The 17,212-nt window shown below is 37.3% G+C and overlaps 1 protein-coding gene across 1 annotated transcript in view; it reads right to left on the reverse strand.

Annotated features, from left to right (window-relative positions):
• Positions 1 to 17,212, reverse strand: part of GPHN (gephyrin) — a gene marked incomplete at its 3' end in the record, with an annotated part of 180,068 nt that overhangs the window by 12,771 nt on the left and 150,085 nt on the right. The window contains exons 9-11 of the mRNA XM_010287600.1: positions 12,591 to 12,633; positions 7,493 to 7,630; positions 944 to 1,036 (exon numbers count right to left, since the gene is read on the reverse strand). Coding sequence (XP_010285902.1) covers positions 944 to 1,036; positions 7,493 to 7,630; positions 12,591 to 12,633 — 274 coding nt within the window. The remainder of the gene's footprint in view (positions 1 to 943; positions 1,037 to 7,492; positions 7,631 to 12,590; positions 12,634 to 17,212) is intronic.

The following is a 17,212-nucleotide window of genomic DNA, read 5'->3' on the forward strand; positions in this document are numbered from 1 at the left end:
GAGCTATTGGACTACATCCATTGCCTGTGTTTACAGATAGTTTATTTGATGGACAGTTGCTTTCCATTGTTTCATCTGCCAGTAACAAAAAAGATATTTTAATGTCCCTAGAAGAAGTTGCATTAGTGGCTAGCTATTGTGTACAAATTTCAACATGGTGTTACGATGATTCAACCCATACCACAATGAAATCACTACTAGTATAATGTCCAATCATATATATTTTAATTTTCCTCCATAGACATCTGAGATGAGTATCATTAGTCTTACTTTACAAAGAGAAAAAATGATGCACAGAGAAGCAACTTGCTCAAAATCATGCAGCACCTAATGGCAAAGCAGAGGATGGATTCAAGTCTCCTGGGAAACCACTCACTGCTTGCTCCGTAAAGTCACACTACTCATTCTATCTATATACGGCAATTGCAATATTTTCAAAGTAAAAATGTGTTCTTCTTTTGAGATGCCTCCATAAGACTACATTCTGATACATATTTTTGAAAATTCTCTGATGCAATCATAAAATAATTCACAAATAGGAAGCTGGATCTGTGACAGTTCAACAAAGTAGCATATATATAAGAAATTCCTGATTAAATCAACAACAGAGGAATAGAAGAAGAATCTGTCATTCAGAAACATGTTCTGTTACTCTACTGGATTATTTACATTTCCAAGAAACTCACTAGCAACACAAGTGCATGTCTATGAGCACACATGGACGTACATTTGCTCGTGTACATATGTATCCACTGAAAAGATCTGAATTCCACTTTATGGTCTTCCTTCAAGACAGCTGCATTCTACCTAACTGTGACTTCAGCAATGACCTGAATAAAATCTGAACCAAAATAACCAATGCTGGATCCAAACCAGGTGAACTAACATGTTATAGAGTGGTTTTACAGACAGTATACTTCATGCCTACAAAGCGAGTGTCTACCTCTGACAGCGTAGCCGTCTTTTACTGATGCTGGAAATGGTGGTAGATTATCTTTTGCATATACATCTTGAGCAAGGACTCGGCCCATTCCATCTAGAAAAGAGAAGAGAAAAGATCATGCTCCATGTCATTACAGCTAATGAAAGGGAAAAAAAGTGAACAGCAGTGTGCTCTAATGGATGAAATATATGTGAATAGATCTCTCAGGTTTTTGATTTCTGCCTCTACATAAATGAAAAAAGACTGGAGTCTGAAAATACTGATGAAAAATTTGTTCAGTAAGTCTGTATTACTGGTTATGGTGAAATTGTTGACAGTAGATCTGAATGCCAAGTATCCAAAGCCAGAGGTAGTACCCCTGATACAGGATCAGACAGAAAAAAAAAAAGTATTTGTTTCTTCAGGACAACTTTTTCTCCTGAAATCTCTTTAAAATACATACTTTCCGTTATTTCAATTAAAAAAAAAACGTTTTTCTTTTTTAACAAACTTTTAAAATAACATTTCAAAAGTGAATCCTGTGTACAAAAGGTGAGCGGTGATGGATTGAGCCCAGAGGACCCAACATAAACAGTAACAATAGAAAAGTTTCCATAAATTGACAAAAATTTGCAATAGATTAACTTTGCCTAATTGCTGAGATCGTTTCTGCTTAATGGAGGGTGAGTGCACATAAGTGTCAGGATTATTTATGTAAATTTACACTGTTATAGTTCTAAATATTTTAATAGCTGTTTCAAACATACTGTTTCCCTTCACTTAGCAACTCTGACGGATGAGTTGTAATTTGGCTATGCCTTCCTGTAGAGACGGATATGAATTACTTCACCCTCAGTCAAGTGTGCACTACTTGTTTGCTTTTATGGATCCAGGAAGAGCTTTTTTTCAGTATGATGTGGAACAGAGTGGAAAATATACGTATCTTCTCTCTTCATAAAGTGGGAGAGTGAGAAAGAAGATTTATTACATGTGTGATTAGATGGACTGGGAAGGGGCACACGTGTCAGAACTACTCAGATCGACTTGCTTCCAGTGTATCTAAGCAGAGGAATGGAAGCTCATCTCATAATAGAGGCCACCGCTCTCAGGAGTGCGTTGTGCCACAGGAAGGCAATATCCAGCTGAAAGTATGAAGGAATGAGAGGATGCATGAAGAGAATTCTTCATGCCAAGGAGACGCCAGGAGAATTTGCGTGGTTATGTACTTTACAGATTATGATCTTTCAGACATGCCAAAAAAAGAGAGACATACATAAAATGTGTTTCTTGTTTTACAGATAGGGAAATCGATGTGGTTCTGGATTTTCTGGGAAGGCAGAAGACCTAACATTGCACACTAAATGGACAGGTATTGTTAAAAAGTGCACCTACTTGATTCGACAATGTTCAGCTCCAGTGAAGTGGTATGATAATGGAGATTATATTTTATTTATTAACACAATTATTTAGTTAGTAATTAATTATCATTATAATAACTATAACATCATTGTGATCACATCCATATGTAACAACTTTCAGCCTGAGCTGAATATTTTTGTTGCATTTTTGAAATAGGTATTGCCATGAAAATGCTGATAAAACCTGTTAAAGCAACTAGAAAAGCGCCTTTGTCATGGTTATAAATACGTCTGTGCACTGCTGCATACCGCTGTCTGTGCTACACAACATAGAAATCATTAGAAAGCTCACGAAAGCTTGTGCACTTGCATTGAAAAAAAAATGCAGACAGACATTTAAATTATAGCATAGAAAAGGCAGCTATCAAAGGCCTTGTAAAAACACCCTCTGTTCACAGAGGCACAAAATCTCATAGAAAAGTGATGCTTCTAATATTAGCAGGCGTGTTGTGTCTTCATTTTACTTCTTGTCTGCATGCAAAATCACACCAATTAGAGCAAAGTTGAACAGGACGTTCCTGGCATTCTGCCACGCAATATTTGAGGGGAATAAATGGCCAGCCAGGAGCGAGAATGAATTTCATTACGGGGAGAAAAATTTAAGAATTATTTGCTGAACCTTCAGGCATTTAAAATGAAGTAAATCAGCAACTAAAGGACAATCTGAAGTACCTCTGTACTCTCCTTTATTTGAGCAATTATTTTAGAAATACATTATTTGACCTCATTTTGATTAACTGTAACTCAAAAAAGATGTTCTGAAATATTTTAATGTCATCAAACTGCCCCTTGTGATGCCTATAGCTTTGTATTCTAACAAAAAATGGAGAATTACATTAAACTCACTTTTCAAATTTGGGTATTTTCTAAAGCTTAGCTGGTGAAACTGTTACAGTTTTGTGAAGAACTTTGATTTCTTAGGGTATTGGTACTGGGACAAAGCAGTAAGACAGGTATGGTACTAGAGGTGATGTATTTGCTCCCATTTTGTAAATATTGTCCTGGTAACACTTCAGTGTGACATGAAAAGGCAATGCTATCAACATAATCACCTAGTTCAAAATGAATAAGCAGTGGAAAAAAATGTCCAAGCTCTACAGAAATAATAGGGCTCTTGGACTAGATCAGAAAAACAGCTCTGTTCTGAGGCTTAAGCCTGTAATGTGTGGATTGCCTCCGCTTTGTACTGTTAGTATCAATTAAACTTCTGCCTCTTAGTTTCAGAAGAATAATCATTATCATGCTGTCTAAAAACTTAACCTTATGTACCCACAGAGCAATGTTCAGGTAACTGCATTTAGCTGGAATAAAAGGCTAATTGGGGGTTTCGTACCAGGTATTAATGATAGCAGGTGGGAAATACGCTTCAGATGCCTTTGGTTTATGGCACTTCTGTAAAATGTTTTAGGAATGTCCATTTTGTTTTTTTAATATGGACGAGGCTAAATGATTTGTACAGGCACTGAGCAATACACTTACCAGTGTGAAAGTCACAGTTCAAAAGATAACTTTACTCATCCTCCTCATCCTCCCCCTTATGTTAGGAGAGAACAGATTTGGGAGACTACAGCATGCCTTGACTTAATAAAGTCAGGACTGTACTGGCTACTTGTACAGAGTAACATTCAGCAGCTTTATTTTTGAGGATGAATACTATGCAATATGGTTAGTAATGTAAATAAATCAGGTTAAAATTAATTTGGTAATTTGTCCAAGTTCCAATCCTATAGCTTTAAACATCTCACTTTCCTTACAGAAAAACCATGCTCCTGAAAGATAATTTTAATGAGCTCAGTGTTAATTCAAGACACAAAACCACAAAGAAAACAAATACAGCACAATAGTGCTTTTCTAAGTACAGTCAGTTAGGGTTCAGACCTCCAGGACTACATTTTTATTATCACCTGAAATTACAGGTATATTAACTGAAAAATAAATGAATACATAACTAGATTAAAAACTAGTTCTTAATTCATTGTGTTCTTCAAAATCGACTTTTTTTAGCAAATTAACATACATATGTGCACACACATGCACACACACACACACACACATATATATTTGCCTATACAAAAAAATCCTATATATATTTGTCTGTATAACTACAGTGATCACTTAAGAACTTCTGAAAATGAGACTCCAGCTTGAGATTTGTATCTGTAGATTAAGAGAATTGAGTTTCCAGTACCACAGACACAGATGTGTCCTTTAGGATGTCTTCTAAAGGCTCAATCCTTAAATTTAATACTATGTATTAGGAAATCTTAACAGTGCTAAAATAACTGTATACTTGTTGAAAAATAAATTGCAAGACACAATTTTGCACTGCAGTGAAAAATATGAAGTAATATGTGTTTGTTAATATACTAATTGTTGGTACCATTATGTGAATATTTAACTAAGAATATATCTCTACAGCTGATCTTACCATGTATCTCACTTTTATTTTGGGTGGGAAGGAAGAGAGTCATAACTGAAGTGTCTCAGCAGACTCAGAACATTATTTTTTAAAGAATAACAGTGCCAGGAATAATAATCAATATGTTCCAGACTTAGAATCAGCCCGAATTTGATGTCCGTAATCAGGTAACATGAAAAGCAAAATTAAATACCAACTAAGATATTATGATGTATACTAGAATACCTTCTCTTACCTTGACAGCATATTCCCATGTAGTGTAATAAGAACAGAAACAATCAAAATGCCTTTTTGACAAATTTGAGTATGTAAAACTCTATAGAAAATATAAGCATCTAGCTAAGACCAATTACCTCCATTCTATCTCTGTAAGGACATTTTGAAGAGCATGTAGTCTGAATAGAATCACTCTTGGTATGCTAACATTAGAATCTGATTATAATCACATTGGTTAGTGTGATTATCAGTATTAACACAGAACTGTTACTTAGTCCATATTTTGAATGTTTTCCAATATTAAAATAAATTGCATGGTGAAAGCTTCTTTGTTGCGGCAGGAAATTAATATACTGTGATTTTGTCTGATTTCACCATAGTTCTAATGAAGAAGTTTACAAATCAGATATATGAAAAAAGGCTGCTACCTACTGTTGATATAAAGATGTTTGCACAAAGACTGGTGTTTACATATAAATAGATGGCGACATTATTGCTATATACATCAACATACATGTAGCATGTGAGGATTATGCTTATTCTCTGTCTAGAAGAATATTTTTAGTCACATTTTATTAACTTCTAGGGAAAATACAGCTTCTGTCCAGAAACACAATGGCAGCAATGCAAAAGTGTTGTGAAATGGTATGTAAGTTTTCATCCAGAAGTGTAAAAGATACAGCAATGGAGAAAAATGAAAATAAACCTAAAAGGACAAAAGAGTAAGACAGATCTATAGAATAAAGGACAAAAAAAGGAAAAATAACAGCTTATCAATACTTGTTTTTCCCTATAATCAATACAATCCAAATTCAAGAACTTATTTCTTCGCTTAGTTTTGCACCAGTTTTTAATGTAAAAAAGAGTAATAATGCTACAGTACCTTATATAGCAAAATTAACGTATGCTGTGCTTATTTTTCAGGGAGGTACATGCCAGACTTTTATCCTTTATTTCAGGAGTTCAATGTTGCGTACATAGCACCTATTTGGACTAAATGTACCTAACACTGTGGCTCATCGTATTGCCTACAAAGTGCTGTCTTAGCAAAGACATTTAACTGACAGCTATCCAAAAAGATCTAATAGCTATGCTCAAGCATTTATGTCTTAATGCCTTCTTCTAATCTGCACGCCATTATGAAAGTGCAGGGTGTAATATGCATATTCCTTGTTGATCCAGAATTGGTGCTGCTCTGGATGCAGAATATGTACAGCACCTTCTCAGAGATCTGCTTCCTGCTACCAAGGGACAGGGGAATGACTAAACACACACGTGTGATTCTATGTAGTCTGCTAAATCGGTATTTTAATATGAAGACACCTCAAAGGTTTGTGGAAGCACAAAGATTTGGTGAAGAGCAGGAAAACTTTGAGTTTTCAAGCCAGAAGACAGAATATCTCATTGAGAAACCATCTGTACCCCTCTGCTATCTGGAGTCCACTGACCTCCTACACATTTTGCCTCTTGAGGGTCCTTTGATCACCCTCTTATGTTTGGAAAATCTGGAGGAATCCCTGGAGGAGGTTTCCTTTTCTCTACCTACTTTTGAATTACTTGTCAGCATGCTTCCTGTCATGGTTCTGTTCTCTGCCAAGAACACTCTCCCAGATAATGCCCAGGCTTGGTGTAAGCTTTCTTGGATAGCAGAAGCAAGGGAAATGTCTAACAGGCAGTACGAACACACTATTTCAGGAGAGAGGATAATTTAGGTGAATAAATGAGAGGTGCCTTGCTAATTCCTTTTAAGGCCAGAAAATGGCTTCACCTATCCTCGTTTATTTACGAATATAGACACAGTCACAAGGTCTGACATTTTGGCCGCTGTTTGGTGCCTCTTATGACAACTTAACTGTATTAACCAATAAGAGTTACCCTTAGTTATAAAGTTTCAATAAATCAAACATTAAATGCAAGTAAGTCTCAGAAAAGGATCAAATGTACTGGTAGAATAGAAAGGGAATTATGTTGCGTTTATAAGAAAAAGAGGCAAGTTCTGGAATGACTAGTAGGCCAGCTAGGATCTGGAAAAACAGACTGAGACAAACCATTAAAGATACAGATACGGGAAAAAGTGCCCTGGAATCAATAATCACTTCGATTTGATCATTAATCTCAGATTGGAAAGGCGATTTAGTGAGCATCTCCCACAGTAAGAAAACAGAGTGAATGATCACAGTACAACCTGGAGCTACTTGGCATCTACAAATGTCCAGTATTAAATCAACCACTGAGGCAAATTGTGGTTTTAGCTTTGTTACATATAACACAGACCAGAAGAAAATTCATTTATATATTTAATTAGAGTTCCATTACAGATTCCTTCAGGGAGCAGCACTGACCTCAATCAACATTTTCCTGACTTTGAAACGAGACTTCTGCTCCTAAATCAGTTTCTCCTGGTGAAGGCACTCTCTCAGACACCTCACAACATTAATAAAAGAGCAAGTCCTTAAGAAAGTTGTAAAATAAGGAAATAACCACCCTAATCCTCACAAAGAATCCAACTCAAAATACCTCTGTAATTGATGATTTCTGTTCCAAGCACTGGGGTCATCTCCAGAACTGTGATGAAGGCCTTGTCCATAGACGTCAATGGGAATGGAGACATGCGGTGTCTTCTTGCTACCTTGGTAATGTCAACAGCACTGTGACCTGCAACAAGAGAGCACCAAGTTTATGTATGCTACAATCTGTAGATGTACACAGTGATGTTCATTTAAACCACTTTACTGAAATTAATCAGGCACTTCAGGGTAAATTAAATTAGTTAGTTATCACTATTGAGCATTTATGTCAGACACTGGGAAGGCAAAGGTAGAATCAAAAGGAAGATTTAAAAGAAAATGCAATTTACAGTTGAAAAAGTTCACAAAAGTGTATATCCTCACTTGTCATGAAAAACATACCAGAAGTGTTGGTCGGCATAAAAGGATCAGTTAATCAGAAAGAAAGACCCTTCAAGATGATGCAGTATTTTACACTGAGGATGACGATCTATCTGAGGCTAACTCAGTTCTATGAACTATAAACTCAAGACGATTCACTCCTCATGCTGTTCTCCACAAACACATCTCAATGTGCTATCTGCAGCGCACAAATAAAACATAAAAATGGACACTGTCCCAGTGAATTCGCAATCCAAGAGTGAGATGGGAGTCAAAAGGTTTGAAAGGGGGACAGAGGGAAGCACAATGAAATCACTGGACATTCAGGACAGCAGACAGTGTTTCCAGCTAGTGGGCATCCTACCCATTGTCAAGATTTTGTAGTCACCACAGAAAAGTGACATTTAAATGTATAATTTTAGTGCAGGTAGTAACACAGATTAACAGAAGCTTACTTTTCCCAAGTATGAGGGACAGATTGGGAGAAAATAAGACAAAAAATGTTTGAAAATGAAGCCAGCAGCATGTTTGATTTCTTGATACTTACTGAGAGTAAACAAGGGGACAGCAAGCTTTGAAGGATTTTGAAAGTGAAGAGAGGGAACTATTGCAGGAATACGTGAACAAGAGTGACAGATACAAACCAGAAGATTAAGAAAATGACATTTGTGGAAGTATCTTGAATGGATTTGCCTAGAACAAGAGGGTATTTATGAGAGCCAAAGTGGATGATGTCCTATACGTAATACGTAATGATATTCCTAAAGCAACATAAATTATAATGAGATAGCATTAACAAATAATAGAAACTAATTTTTAATGACATGATTTTGCTTTGCAGTAGCTACCTAAATATCCCATTTGCTGCTGCACATGCCCTCACATTCTGGAAAAAAATAGATTATTGCTTTAAGTGTGGTCTTCTAATAAAAAAAAACCTACAAAAATAGTAAAACAATCATGCAATCTAAGTTTCTCCTTCAGAAAAGAAGGTCACTTAATCAACCTGTATATACAAAATGTCTTTCAGCACTGACACATGCTTGCACTCTGTGTGGGAGATTGTTCGTGGATTTATTGTTTGCTGTTAACACAGTAACTACCTTGAAGAGGAAGAAGTAGAGACAAATAAAACGACCACCTAATTCCAGTCCCAAGAAAGATTCTGGAAGAAATTATTCAAACAATTTCTTTGTACATATTTAGAACATAACATGATGATAAAAGCAGGCACTGCTAATTTGTCAAGTACAAATAATTTCTGACTGACCCGATTCCTTTCCTTAACATAGCAGTTTGCGTACTGAGGAAGACAGAAACAGTTGATGCCATATATTTTAATGATATTGAGACTTCTCACGTTCTTAAATGTGACTTTCTCATAAGCAAACTAGGGAGAAATGATCCAAATTAAACTACTGTAAGATAAAAGTGTAACTAGTGAAAAAATTGCATTCCTGGATTTAACAACAGCGATGTCTCCAGCAAGCTTACATTTTCCATTATTATGCCTGTATTTTGCTGGCAACCTCATAAAAATGAGGAAAAGGAAAGGAAAGCATTTGTGATACACAGTCAAATCTCCCATATCTTTTTCTGCACAGAGAAAGAACCCCTGCTTATCAGCACTACAATTCCTTCAGGTCCAACAGATTCTGCACAATCTATGTTAAAAACTTTTTCTGGATTGTATAAATTAAAAAACTATTTTCTTAAAAGGAGAGGTTGGAAAAGTGAAGGAAGATGCTAGGAAAAAATATGTGCAGCAGCGAAAGCTGGGGCTATCGTGTGGCAGCAACCAACCTTTACGCGACAGCCACTAGGTGCTTTAATGTTTATGTTTTATTGCTACCTAAACCTCACCCTTAGCTACTTCAGAAACTAACATTTCACCTCTTTAACCCTTAAGACGTGAATGAATTCAGAGGCTTTGAACGGTGCCCAGAGTAATACCTTCAGATTCGGAACTCTGTATCTAACACATGCCATTTGCTTAAGTCAAAGGTTCTGTTAAAATCTACTGAGAAATAAGTTCTTCAACACAGTTTTTCTGAAAAGAGATAAAATCTCCTAATCTCTGACAACTTTGTCTGACAACACCAAAAGTAACACCCATTATTCCTGCAAGAGAAGCCAAGAAAATACATACTCAAAAATACAGCCCCTTCAGGTTTAACACTAGCATGAATAACCTTAACGAAGAAAGGAAGAAAGACCCATGTGTAACTACTAACCCTTCTCTCTCCCTGTTTCCTCCTGGAAACAAATGCTAACTCCTCTTTTAGAGGTATCATACATTTAAACAGACCAGGAGACAAACAAGTAACAATTTTTTAAATTCTAAAATTACTAAGTAGTATTTTTTAATTACAAGCAAATGACATTTTTTAAGAATTATTATTACTTAAGACATTAAATAAGAACATTATTCAAGACATTATTATTAAGATAATAAATAAGGACATTATTTAAGAAGGAAATCTTAAAGGCGCAGGAGCAGGCGGTCCCCATGTGTCGCAAGATGAGCTGGTGGGGAAGGTGACCGGCCTGGCTGAACAGGGAGATTTTGCTGGGACTCAGGAAAAAGAGGAGAGTTTATCACCTCTGGAAGAAGGGATGAGCAACTCAAGAAGAGTACAAGGATCTCGTCAGGTCACGCAGAGACAAAATTAGAAAGGCAAAAGCCCAGCTAGAATTCAATCTGGCCACAGTCGTAAAGGATAACGAAAAACGATTCTACAAATATATTAACAACAAAAAGAGAGGCAAGGAGAATCTCCATCCCTTACTGGATATGGCGGGGAACATTGTCACCAAGGGTGAGGATAAGGCTGAGATACTTAATACAGCCTTTGCCTCAGTCTTTAATAGCCAGTCCAGGTATCCGCAGGGTATTCAGCCCCCTGAGCTGGAAGACGGGGATGGAGAGCACAATAAACAATAAAAAAGAGAAGGGCAACGAAGCTGGTGAGGGGTCTGGAGAACAAGTCTTATGAGAAGCGGCTGAGGGAACTGGGGTTGTTCAGTCTGGAGAAGAGGAGGCTGAGGGGAGACCTTATCGCTCTCTACAACTACCTGAAAGGGGGTTGTGGTGAGGTGGGTGTTGGTCTCTTCTCCCAAGTAACTAGTGATAGGACGAGAGGAAATGGCCTCAAGTTGCACCAGCTGAGGTTTAGAGCGGATACTAGGAAAAAATTCCTTACTGAGAGAGTGGTCAAGCATTGGAACAGGCTGCCCAGGGAGGTGGTGGAGTCACCGTCACTGGAAGTGTTCAAGAAACGTGTGGATGTGGCGCTTCAGGACATGGTTTAGTGGGCATGGTGGTGTTGGGTTGATGGTTGGACTTGATGATCTTAAAGGTCTTTTCCAACCTTAATGATTCTGTGACATTAAACAACTCCTCAGACCTTTATCTTTCACTAATGTCAAATGTCAGATGGCTCTGAAAATAACTACTTACATTAAGCAGCATTTTGTATGACAAAACAATCCTCTTAGAAAGAACTAAGTCAATTGGTTGCATAAGGTAGAAAATTCCTGACAGCCTTCTCTCTTATCACCAAAACAACTTCCTATTCCTGTTATATATATGTACATATAGTAGATCAAATTTTAGACTAGGAAAGATTCCCACAAAACAAAACAAAGGATTTTTGCAAATTAAAGAACAGGTCATTTGAATCAAATCTGAATTCTTAACCTTTGCATTTTTTGGTTTGGTCTTATGTAACCCAACATTCAATTTTACATTCAGGTTTTAAAATAAAAATCATATATATTCAACTTGAGAACTTCCATTTTTATTGTCCTTGAGTGTTGAATCTTTTTGCCCATAAAATGTGCACACACATGTTCCATTTTCAACAACACATCACCACAAACAACACAGACCTCCGTGTCATTAGAAGAAAAACTTGGAAGAAAAAATTAAAAGGCAACTATCCATTAATACATGAATACTATGAGCTATTTACACTTTTACTCTCTCTTTGGACTGAATTTCATCAAAAGAAGCATGGCCAGCAGGTCGAGGGAGGTGATTCTGCCCCTCTAGTCTGCCCTGGTGTGACCCCATCTGCAGTACTGGATCCAGCTCTGGAGCCCTCAGCACAGGAAAGACATGGACCTGTTGGAAAGGGTCCAGAGGAGGGACCAGAGGGATGGAGCAAAATGACCAGGGGGACAGAACACCTCTCCTGTGACGAAAGGCTGAGAGAGTTGAGGTTTTTCAGCCTGGAGAAGAGAAGGCTCCAGGGAGACCTTATTGCAGCCTTCCAGTACTTAAAGGGGGCTTACAGGAAACATGGGGACAGACTTTTTAGAAGGGCCTGTTGTGACAGGACAAGGGGTAATGGTTTTAAACTAGAAGAGGGCAGATTTCGACTAGACATAAGGAAGAAGTTTTTCACCATGAGGGTGGTGAAACGCTGGCACAGGTTGCCTAGAGAGGTGGTAGATGCCCCAACCCTGGCAACATTCAAGGTCAGGTTGGACGGGGCTCTGAGCAACCTGATGTAGTTGAAGATGTCCCTGCTCACCGCAAGGCAGTGGTTGGACTAGATGACCTTTAAAGGTCCCTTCCAACCCAAACTATTCTATGATTCTATGATTAAATTTCTTCTGCAAACGCACTTCTATCTCAACCATATACTTCTCATCTGACTATCATTTGCTGTCTTCTGAGCACTCTTGGTTTCTCAACAGAGCTATGAAGTTTCAGTACTTACTTGCTCTGAGGATGTTCTCCTTGCTGCTGCACCTAGACTGGACCTGCAAAGAGAGCACAGAGTCTATGAGCTACAGAAGTTAACAAGAATGCAAAATACAGAGATATAATGGGCAAGCTCCTGGGATCTAAGACAGAGGCTATACATGTTTTCAGCAACATTCTTACATACTCTACATGAGATAATTATATTTAAGCAGAAGGGTAGTAGCTCATGGACAGATAGGAGCAATTTGATTCCACCCCCCACTCCCCCCCAAAGAAACAAGATGGCCTAAGGACGGTAATAGAGTAAAATCAAAGAACACAGTGGTTAAAATTATGTGTTAAGCTCCAGTTTTAAACAGAAAATCCACATTTTCTTATACAATTGTAATTACAGTAGCTCTGAATCTAGGTCCTGCTTTATGATTAGACAAAATACTAACATAACTATTATCATGACCTGCTTTAAAATTCTATTATTGATACTTTCCGGTATCACAGAATGAGATTAAAATACTCAATTTCGATTGTGTCGATTCTGAATATATTTATTAAGAATTCTTCCCAACTGTATAAGCAACTCACAATTGTATAAACAGCTCCTGGCTGAAGCCAGATATATTTACTCATTTGTTTCTGTTTGGTAAAAAGAAATGCTATGTTCAGTATGAATTTTACAGTGCAATTCTACTTTAAAAAGTAACTGTGTGAGAACGACAACTGGTTTCTCAACAAATCCTCTTCCTAGATGCTTAGCTGCCACTGTGCTATTCCAGGTACATTAGTCTGACTCGAGGGACACTGGAGGATTCACACTGGTCTAATATTCTAGTAACGCTGGATATTTACAGTTCCATCTGTTTATCATGCAGATTTAAAAAAGAATTCTGTTTTGAAGAGTATCAGTCCTGTAAACACAACACAGTTTAAACTTCATCTATACTGAAGCATCAGCTTTTCTTAATTCTGCTCAGGTTTGGAAAGATAGCACATTGTATAATAACACTTAAATTGCAAGTTTTCAGATGAAATAATTTGAACAACAGTCTGTCTTCCGACTGGTCAGCTGACTGAACTCGTAACACTTGGATAAAAAGCTTTTTGTATGGACAAAACCCCGGTTAAAGTAAACTTCACAGGAGGACAAACCTCTGAGAGAGTATAAACTGAATCTTTCTCTTTTTTGCTTTATTGACAAATATATTGCTAAATTTCAGCAAGAGGACTAATAAAGTAAAACCGTGCACACGTGGTGAAAGAAGTGGAATAGCACAGGTGACGCTGAGGGTGTAATTTCTCTGCAGAACATTTGTCTCTGCTGAAAAAGCAAAGGAGTGAAATTTTCTCTCAGACTACAGTTTCAATTTGCAGTTACAGAAAAATTGCCTAGAAAGTGTCTACGTATGATCTAACAGTTGATGAAGAATGGTACACACTCAACCCCCAAAAAGCAGTCATCAGAAAGAGCAACCATTTAAGGTTGAAAACAACTGTGCCCCAACTTCTAAACCTCTTTCTTCTGTTCCACAGCAGCTTGCCCCAAATGTATATTCACATAAAAAAATTGGATTCTACAGCGCAACACAGTCTACTTGTTGTAATGGAGTAACTTATGGAAAGTAATGTGGCAACTTAGAGTGGGTTATGGTGTCCTTCCCTGAAAAAAAACTGTCGTTTAAAAAAAAAAGAAAGCAGAAAAAACCCAAACCCAAACCCTCCCTCCTTCCCACCAAAAATACTATACAAGAAAACTGCAAACAAAATATTAACGATGCCCAAATTTGGCCCAGAGTTGTTTTACCAGATTTCAAAGGCATGACATGAACTCTCTTGGGAAGAAGTAAATATTTATCTATAATTTTACCAAATGACAATTCTGGACCAAAAAGATGGCATAATGGTAGGAAAGAAAGCACAAAAGAGAGAGAGGCACAGATTGAGAGAGAGAGAAGCAGGATGGATGTGGCAAGGCAGAAGATGGTGTGTGCAAAAGGAGACATGGGCCTATGTGTTTAAGACTACTGTTTAAAATGGAAGAGGCTCTCTTATTTCTCACTGAAAACCACATGAAAAGAGAAAATGAGGAATGGGCCTGCTGCAAAATAACCAAGCGATTTCAGCAAACTGTGGAATGAAACTCAGTGACATAACATAGTCCTAAAGAAAAAGGCAAAAAACCAAAAATACAAAACACAAACATCTGAAACAATCTACTAAAACAAACTAAGTAAAATATGTGATCCAAAGGACACAGATAAAAGCTACTAGAGAAGGAGGAAAAATGTTAGCAGACAAAGACAGTGCTAAAGAAGTAAAATGGAAGTCAAGAGAGAGTCTTCAACAAAGTGGAGGAACAGAAGGAGCCCAAACCCATAGCGCAAAGCAATGTTTGCGAATGGAAAACAGCTCCTTTGAGCAGTAATAGTTACTCTCGAGTTGTAGCCTCTATTCCTCCTCAGTTCATCTTTAAGCCCTTCCAACCTATAGTGGAGCTAGTGTATGGACAAAAACAAGAGATTTATAATGAACAGAGCAGCTGAGATTTGCAGATCAAATCTTCTAATATAAAAAACGTGCTGACAAAGTTTTGCTCTTACAGTGTCCAAATGACAATGGTAACAAAAGACAGCTGGCTTCACACGCAGCCTCTTACAGGTCATTTTTTTAATTCTGTGCACACAGAGGACTTGAAATTTACTTTTTGATTTCTTACACCCAGCCTACAGTTTCCATGTTATCACTCACCTGATGGGCAACATATGCAGTATGAGAAATAATTTGCTTCCCACAAATTTTAAAAGCAGCTGTGGAAGAGGAATCCATGATAATAAAATAAAAGGCTTGATCAGCTAGACTTGATCGTTTCCCAACCTATGCTCACAGCTGCAGAATACAAACCATGTTTTAACATAACTGACATAAAAATTAGTTACTACATAATACTTCTGTTTAATATGAATTGCACATTAATATCCTAAATGGTATTTTTAAACGACACTGCAGTAAAATATAATTTTGAATAAAACCCACCAGTTTTCTAACACATACAGTTTTAGCAGCAATAGAGCTTTGTATAAATGGGGTCATGTGCTTTAAGTGCCTTTTATCATATTCATAATTTGTATGTTTTACTACTTTGTTATTTGTGATATTTACAAAAATTCTGTATTCTTCTCACAGCTACTGCTAAGTAAAGAATCCATATTACATTGCATAGAGTACCATGACTGACTGGGGCGAGTGATTAGTAGTAGTAGTATTTACTATAATTCTTCTCATTCACAGGTAGTTACAGAAATAACAACCTATGGCTGTCTCTCCTTTCACAGGGAAAGTATAGATTTATTGTTTCTCCATTCTACAGCCTCCTGGCTCACACTGTACCTTGGCAGAAGATACAGTGGGCTACCAGCCAGTACCATTCCCCTGCGTAGTTCAGGCAGAATGTAACCAAACCCAAAGCATTCAATTCACATTACTCTGTTTTTTAAGCAAACTGGATTTTATGTTCTTTAAGATAGAATTTCATCATGCTGGAATGCAGAGTAAGCTTTCTTCCACAGGCTGAAGTAGTAAATAGAATGTGAAATAAAGCACTCAAAAATAAATTAAGGGAATGGTAAAATAAAGAGTCCTGTTTAGAATTTCTATCTATCAGTCATGGTTGGTCTGAAAAATGAAATCAATGACTGTACTAAATTGGATTTATTTAAATCTACGTGGTATGTTTTGCTGCAAATAAAAATCAGTCCTCAAAAAAATTTGTTACAAGAAAAATAGAAAAAGACACACAAAAAAAGTTCATGCTACAAGTAAAAAATTCATGTGAAAAATAAAGAAAAAAAGAAAACTGAAAAACCCTTTAAGACTTTACCATGACTGTTAGGAATGGTTAGAGAAATCACTTACCTTTTTAAAGTCATAACAAGATTAGCACAGAGTATTAAGTCAGCTCTTCATTATGGGAGGTACAATTAAAAGCCATCGGTTACAATAAAACAAATTGCTACACAAAGATGAAGAGTTTCCAGCCCAATATGAAAAGCTAACTCTTATGGGAGTATGTTTGAGCTCAGTTTCACAACATGAGAACAATTCAGAACAATGACATCAAAACATGAGCTATCATCAACAGAAAGAGCCCATTTCTCAGGAACACAGAGCCTGTCGGAGGCTAACCCATAATCTGTATCATTTATGGGAAAGCACATTGCTCCGCTTTTAGGACAGCATGCAGAATGTGGAACCACCAGCAGAAACCCAAACATACGCACAGACACAGAGGACTAAGGTACAGGAAAGGGAATGAGTTCGCCAAGCCGTAATGAAGGAAGCGGGGTATGCAAAGCACAGCAGCCGTTAACAATTGAAGAATTCCTCTAGCTGTCTCATAAACGCCTGATGATGAGGTATTGCACCTACTACAACTTGCTGTCGGTGACTGAGTGCGTAAGTCAGATACCCTCTCCTTGAAAAGTCAGCAGTTTTATGAAGACCATTTATTCTGTGTGATGTGGGAAAATATGCTGCTGCTGCTTTTTTCTACATGTGATTTATTAGTAATTACATGATCCGAGTTCTGCACCATATACTCTGCGCACACGCCATTTGAACCGTCTGTCAAATACTTGCCTGCTT

Source organism: Phaethon lepturus, unplaced genomic scaffold (assembly GCF_000687285.1).
Source record: "Phaethon lepturus isolate BGI_N335 unplaced genomic scaffold, ASM68728v1 scaffold875, whole genome shotgun sequence".
NCBI lineage: Eukaryota > Metazoa > Chordata > Aves > Phaethontiformes > Phaethontidae > Phaethon > Phaethon lepturus.